Source organism: Etheostoma spectabile, chromosome 17, assembly GCF_008692095.1.
Source record: "Etheostoma spectabile isolate EspeVRDwgs_2016 chromosome 17, UIUC_Espe_1.0, whole genome shotgun sequence".
Taxonomy (NCBI): domain Eukaryota; kingdom Metazoa; phylum Chordata; class Actinopteri; order Perciformes; family Percidae; genus Etheostoma; species Etheostoma spectabile.
In genome coordinates this window covers 7,016,544-7,023,844 of record NC_045749.1, presented here as the reverse complement: position 1 = coordinate 7,023,844, position 7,301 = coordinate 7,016,544, and the positions used below count along the sequence as shown (strand labels likewise).

Genomic DNA, 7,301 nt, shown 5'->3' with positions numbered 1-7,301 from the left:
TGTGTGTGTGTGTGTGTGTGTGTGTGTGTGTGTGTGTGGGGCATGTATAATAGGATTAGGTACTACCTGGTGAGGTGCAGTTGGCGCTGGGCATTTGCCAGCTGTTCTGCTAGGCTCAGGGCTTCGGCCTGCCATTGGCTCCCGTCCTTTTGGACCGCCTCCAAATGCTGCCGACAGCCAACCAGCTCTGAGCTCAGCCTTTCCACTTCCTGTCCCGCAGAGATGGAAGGAGAGAGGGAAGAGGAGGTGAGGAAATCTTTCAAAACAACCCACCTTATGTCCTCAGACTAACAAAACATATAAGGCTGATTACAACCTCAACCTAAAGGTTATTCAATCAAATCTCAGGTTATCCATCCAATATTCAAAACAATAAATAGTGTTTTGGAATATCAAGTACATTTTCTATGAAACATTCTATTTAACAAGCCCTGTGTAATTTAAAAGTGTAACCAGGACTTTTCTTGCACTGCATATATTTATTTCCAGTTTGATAACTGATGCTTGTACAAATGATAAGTAATACATTTGGAAGTATGGAAACAAATATGGTGGTTCTTGGTGGTTCTTCTTGGTTCTGGATTTTTCTTCTTGCACCCAAGTACACCTTCCTCAAAAAATTGTGACTGCTTACTAAATTATCGACGGACATAAAAACTACTTAAGTAATCTAATTCATCTAGTAAATAATAAATCTGAAATAATCAATGGGTTGAATTCAGACGTACCTGTGCTGCCTTTTCCCTCTGTCTGCTGGTCTTGGTGTTGAGCTCCCGGAGCTCTCTCTCTGCCTCCTCTTTCTTCAGTTGGGCCTGACTAAGTTGATGTCGCAGATCCAAACACACCTAGAGATGACACGTACTGATTAAATACAGCTAATTCTTTGATTAGCAATATTAATTCCTTTCCGTTACTTCATCATTTGCCAATTTTTTGGCCAGTGTTTTTATTTTACCATCTTACCCTAACCTTATCAAGGAATCTAGGTCCTTCTTTAAAATCATAAGACCCTGTCTTGTAATAAGTCTTTTTTTTTAAGGCTAAAGCTCACTGACCTATACATATCCATAGCTATTACAGTACATTATAATTATTATTATGTTGGCTACGAGTTTTTACTTACAATCCAATCCTAATATCAATCACAATATCAATCATTTATTACTAATACAACATCAGCGATCAAAAACACTTAATAATGTAAAAATGGGGTGCCCGGTTAGCTCAGTTGATAGAGCGGGTGCCCATATATAGAGGTTTACTCCTCGATCCAGCTGGCTCGGGTTAGACTCCGAACTCCCTTCTCTCCCCTTTCATATCTTCAGCTGTCCTGTCAATAAAGGCCTAAAAATGCCCAAAAAATAATGAAAAAACATGACATTGAAAATTGTATTTCTCATTTGCCCTAACCCAGCACAGCCAGAGCTCAGAGTCATTGACACCACAGAAGATAGTATTGGTATATAAACTGAATATTTGCTGACATGCAATATTTGAACCCAAGTTTCACCTTGCAGCCCGCTAGGCATTTGCATGCATATGTACCCATAATTTTTGCAACATAACATGATGGAAAAACATGAACTACCGTAAGCATCTTTAAATGTAGCTTCGTTATTTACCTTAAACCTATTTATTTATGCACTTAAATTTACCTTTCCAGCTAACTAAACTAAATACTGAAATGTATAAACCTTTGCTGCCACCCAGTGGATTTACAGAAACATAACAAGTAGACGGTACAGACCACATCTGAGTATCAGGAGTGTTCTTTACATCTCTGTTGCTTCAAAGCTAGAGACAACTTTTTCAAGTGCTGGTCCAGCAGCAAAAGTGCAACAATAAGTAACAATACATATACAGTATGTTGCATTAATAGTGTACCTTGGTATTGTCTTGTTCCTGACTGGCAAGTTTGCAAAGAGCATCTTCCAGTTGATTGGTCAGTGAGCTCTTGTCTCTGTGAGTTCTGTCTAGCTGTCCTTCCAACTCAGCAACATGCTGGGAGAGGCTGGACACCTGAAACAAACACACACATTTTCCATTGGCATTTTCTATTGAGCAATACAATGTTTTTACAACAACTTTAAGAACTTAAATAAAAGTGAAAGTGAAAAAGTCTGATTTACTGTATGTGCCAGCTCCTCTCTCTGTTTGCGGGCCTCAGCCCGGCCCTCCTCTCTGGCCTCAGACAGTCTCTCCTGTGAGCCCTGTGCTTCTCGTTCTAGTTGCTCCCTCTGTCGAGCCAGTTCCCTGGACAACTGCTCACACTGCACCTCCACCTGCATGCAAACAAACAGGTTTACCAGAGGTAAGCAGCCACAGTAAGAGGAGGATAGACAATTTTAGAGGACAATGAACCTTTTGGCTAAGTGAAAGAGCTTTCCCACTCAAAAATCCAATTTTAACTAACACAGATGGAAAGGTGAGGGCATATATTTCTCTGACCCTAGCTTTGTCCAGATTTGCTTCTTCCGCCATCTCCACAGCCTGTTTGACTTGGAGACAAGCTGACCACTCCCTCTGTTGTGCCTCCTGCTGACTAGCCCGCACAGCACGCAGAGCCACTAGTAACTCATCACGCTCCCTAAAAAAATACAAGAAAATACACAGCCAGCGTGAATAAAATAAAAAATAAAAATCGGGGAATATATTAATACGTTATTTTCTTAGAATATGTTGTTTCTTTTTTGCCACTACTAACAAAAACAGTTCATAATAAAAACACGAGCAATCAGAAAATCTCTTACCGACACATAATTAAGACATATTTAAAAAAACTCTACCAGGTACAATAAGGTACTGTTTATTAATCATATACTTTAACTATGCGAGTATGAAAAGCTGGTAAACTGTGGCTGACTTGTGACGGATTACAGTAGCAGAATGTATTGAACACTGACTTTGTGAGCCTGTCAATAGCCTGGACATGGAGATTTGTGTGAGTCCCCGCCAACACAGCTTCGTGCTGTGCACACTTCAGACACAATCCTGCCACACGGGGAGCTCCCTCAGCCCTCAGTGCATCTGCAGCCTGTTTCTCCCGGTGTCTCAGACGAACCTTCACCTCCTCACATTCCTTCTGACTGACAGACAGATCTTTCCTGAAGATGGAAGCAAAAGATGAGATATGGACACAGAGTGAGAAAAGGGGCAGGAAAGATAATCAGTAATGCTCTTCTAAGTCTTAAACAACAATAAAAGACAAGAAAAGGTCATATTTTACTGGCTACACTGGCTTCACAGCTAGAGTGTACTGACCTGAGAGAGAGGACCTGAGCTTCCAAGCTTTGAATCTGGGTCTGGTAGATTCCTTTCAATTGTTCCTAAATAAAGACAACACTTCTCAGAACAGACTATGTAATGTATGTACCTTGGATAATTCAATTCACTGAATTAATTAAACATGGGATGGGATTATGATTTTGCAACAACTGAAATGTTTGAGCACTTGAAATATATATTCAGTGGGGGGCAAATACAAATGAATGCACAAAACAAGTTAGAAATACAATTTGGAGCTAAATACTGTATATTTGTGAAACAAATAAAAACAATTGAAAGATTATTGGATATTTTTACATCCCCAGAGAAATTATTTCTTTCCTACACAAACTACTGTGATACTGCAGAAATATCATGACATGCTGAGGACCATGTGGGTTGGAGATGGAGAATAAGGACTAAACAGTAACTTGAGAAGAATAGAAAACAGATCCATCATCCTTACCAGTTCATTTTTCCATGTGGTGTGTTCTGCTCTCTGCAGCATGCTGTGGCTGTTGGCTGCCATACTCTCATTCACCTGAAGAACACATCAGGATGGATGATGAGCCACTCTTCCCAAGGTGATCATTAATTTGAAAAATGTCAGTGTCATCCTGTCCTTAAGTCTGTACGGCGTAGTTCAAATGTCCTTTAATCGTTTAGCAATGCATGATCGCTCTAATTTCTACAACTATACTGCAGGGTGATTTAAACGACAGAGGCAACCTAGTGTCTGTAACTTCTCGTCCTTTATTTGACCTATGACGATAGGTATATGGCCTTGTAAATATGCTCAGAATGTAAATACATTTCACATAACATTCATAACACAAAAATCACATGATTTTCACACGCGCACACACACAGTACCGTGGAGTTTCGGAATGTGTAGTCTTTCTGAGATTCATCTACAGCTTTGGATTTGAGGTCTGAATGCAGCTTCTCATTCTCCACCACCACCACTCTGATCTGCTGTTTCATCCCCTGCAGCTCCTCCTGATGTCACACACCCAGAGAAATGAAGCAAAACATATCCAAATCAGCACAATAGTAAAAAGGACTGCGAATATAAACACACACACACACATACACATTTGTGCACATACCTTGCATAATTTGACCTCAGCTTCCAGGTGTTGAATGTACTCTGACTGGTTGTGAATCATTGGGACCAAATCTTGATAGGCAGGCAAGTTGGACCTTTCCTCCTGCTGTACTCTCTAAAAGAGACAAGAAAAGAATTAGGCAAAACACAGCAGAATGGCAGGCAAAATATTAATATGATGGAAAAGCCTGAATGATTTACTACATTTAACGATGGAGAATGTACCCAATCCTGACAAATAATTCTGCAAGTGGCATTCTTTAGGTCTAATGCATTTAAACGTTTAGCAACGCAAAGCTGCATGCTCTACCTTGACTGGAGACTGTTTCTTTGAAGGAGAGAGAGGAGAAGGAATTTCTCTGCACTGTTTTAGTAGAAGGCTCTTCAGCTGATTAACTACAATGCAGAGAGAGAGAGAGAGAGAGAGAGAGAGAGAGAGAGAGACATTGTTGTTGTTGTACATTTTCTGTCAACAGGATTATGAACAGGGAAATCTGCAGGTGGTGCACAAAAATGTATTTGTCAGACAGTTGTCCCACAACTAATCATTGAGTCACCTGCTTCACTCTGTGTCTTTTGACTCCATGCAGCATTGTCCTCTTCAACCAGGGCGGTGAAGAGGCTGCCACCACTGCCTCTGGGCTCCTCCACCTTTTCTTCATCAGAGCTCTGCTGCTCCAGAGCACTGCTCAGTTGCTGTATGCTCTGGTTGGCCCGTTCTGAAACCAAGAATAGACACACATAGGTCTGATACTGTATATTTTTCTGTGCCCCATGAGTTTAGTTTGTGTCTGTGTGAACTAGAACACTTTCCCTACACAATTAACCGAGCACCGAATGGGGGGAGACTTAGTTAAATAATGATGGCTGCAGACTTAGTTAAATAATGATGGCTGCATATTATTTAGCTGGTATTGTGCTGCCACACTACCATCATGGGTTAGCCATTGTTAATGTTATAGTAATATTTTTGTTGTTCTTTTCCTACAATCAAAAGCTTAGCTAAATGTCTGATGTGAAAAAAGTCTAACATATTATTCAATGACAGTTCTCCACTTTTGGCCAAATGTAAAATATGTAGGAATTACCCTTACTGTCAACCTATGTTGCTATACCTTGGTGCTGGCAATTTGGTAATATTAGCAATCTGAAATTGGAAATTGTTTGTTTTCTTGGAAACGTAAGTTAGATTTAGAAAAGTGAATTCATTTTCTGTCAGGATCTATGATCAGGAATCAGCGACAGGTGGCAGTGATACGACTTTAATCACCCTCTCCTCTGGAACCGTAGTTTTAATGACAGAACTTTACAACTATAACCCAGGCATTTTAAGACACGTTAAGACCTCCAGCTGTCACACAGGTACTGTATGCTAGCTAGCTATATTAATTATTAACCATTACGCCTCCATATTTATCTAACTTACGTCTTAGCTCCTTTTGGTAAGCACTCAGCTGTTCCGCTTCAACCTCATCTGAGTCCAACGGTTTCATTGATGAATAACTGAAGTTAAATCACGTTATACAGTATTACTAGCTATATAGCTAAATATGCTTGGCTCATGGCAAGGCTATGTAGCTGCAACAATTAGCTAGCTACAGTACCAACAATCATATCGCGCACGTAGTAACGGTAATCGATTGTCAACGATGTTGCGTTTGTTTTGATCCACCGGCGTGCCCCGAGGTGAGTGTCTCTTACAATCGTAACCTACCGGACCGATACAGTGCGTGTACCGTGAATACCAAACGATTCAACCATCCGCCAACGGCTCCTACTTCCGTAAACTCAGACAGAGGCTGGGAGTTGTAGTCATTGTTTGTAGTCACAATTGGTTGTTTCACGTCTGCGACCCTGTGATCGATACGGTGTATTTCAACGTCATAAAATACATTTGACACTATTACAAGTGAGTGAGGCTGAAATGTTTCTTTGCTACATTTTACTTTTACTTCAGTACTTTTCAGAGGGAAATTTACTTTTTACTTTACTCTTCATTACATCTGACAACGTTAATTTTTAGATTTTACGTAGGCTACACAACATATGACAAACTTATAAAACATTATTACAATGCATCATTTTGTGCATCAAATATACTTAACTACCCAAGAGCATATATATGTAGGCTACATTAGTCCAATCATTGGCATCAGGCATTGTGTTTACCTTTTAGTTTCTGATTTAAAAATCTCCATGTTGGTTTGTTACTGCAAGACAAGCATCAAACAAGTCAATGTATAACGTCTTTAAAAAACATATTTCTGATACAAACATTTAATTAAATGACTCAGTGTATGTGGAAGGGTGGCATGCTGAGCAGCTCCTTCAGCAGCAGACTGATACACCCACGGTGTAAGAAGGAGAGGTACCGCAGGTCCTTCATCCCGGCCGCTGTCAGACTCTACAACACCTGCTCTACCTGATAGTGTTGTAGTTTCTGTTCCTGTTTTTCTCCCATCTACATCACACACTTTCTGTTTATCTTTAACGTGTTGGGCGTATAGGTCCCGGCACCGGGATTTATCTTCGCCGTTTTTCGGAAGTGCTGACTTCCGTCATAAATTGCAAGCATTAAACCGTCATAAACACGCTCAAGCATACACCCATTTAAAGCTTAAAGTCTCATGTCCATCGACCCACACACAGCAATAAGTGGACTCACACGGTTTTAATCATGTTCTGAGTAAAGCAAGACAGACTATTCGAGTCTAAATTGAGTGTGCTTTCCTACCTGTCTGCTCGTGTCATAAATCACAGCGTTGAAAGATCGCCGAAAACGTGGTATTCCTCCTTCGTAAACACTCCAAGCTATTAGAATATCCAAGCCTTGTAATCCATAATTATCTGGTCCCCTCACAATCTGGTAGTTCTGGCCAAGTTTTGACGTTCAGAAATCTAGTCATGCATCATTTCTCGGTTTTGATGG

The 7,301-nt window shown here is 40.4% G+C and overlaps 1 protein-coding gene across 4 annotated transcripts in view; it reads right to left on the bottom strand.

Annotated features, from left to right (window-relative positions):
* Nucleotides 1–6,151, bottom strand: part of sdccag8 (SHH signaling and ciliogenesis regulator sdccag8) — a 45,359-nt gene extending 39,208 nt beyond the window's left edge. For 2 of the 4 annotated variants that reach the window (XM_032540956.1, XM_032540960.1), the window contains exons 1-13: nucleotides 5,799–6,150; nucleotides 4,930–5,091; nucleotides 4,683–4,768; nucleotides 4,374–4,487; nucleotides 4,138–4,263; nucleotides 3,731–3,805; nucleotides 3,262–3,326; nucleotides 2,904–3,104; nucleotides 2,449–2,587; nucleotides 2,130–2,282; nucleotides 1,885–2,019; nucleotides 729–845; nucleotides 67–209 (exon numbers count right to left, since the gene is read on the bottom strand). In XM_032540956.1, the coding sequence (XP_032396847.1) occupies nucleotides 67–209; nucleotides 729–845; nucleotides 1,885–2,019; nucleotides 2,130–2,282; nucleotides 2,449–2,587; nucleotides 2,904–3,104; nucleotides 3,262–3,326; nucleotides 3,731–3,805; nucleotides 4,138–4,263; nucleotides 4,374–4,487; nucleotides 4,683–4,768; nucleotides 4,930–5,091; nucleotides 5,799–5,865 (1,583 nt within the window). In that variant the 5' untranslated portion in view covers nucleotides 5,866–6,150. Of the gene's footprint in view, nucleotides 1–66; nucleotides 210–728; nucleotides 846–1,884; nucleotides 2,020–2,129; nucleotides 2,283–2,448; nucleotides 2,588–2,903; nucleotides 3,105–3,261; nucleotides 3,327–3,730; nucleotides 3,806–4,137; nucleotides 4,264–4,373; nucleotides 4,488–4,682; nucleotides 4,769–4,929; nucleotides 5,092–5,798 lie in introns of all 4 variants that reach the window. The other 2 variants (XM_032540958.1, XM_032540957.1) reach the window with 2 other exon arrangements.
* Nucleotides 6,152–7,301: the final 1,150 nt, after the last annotated feature.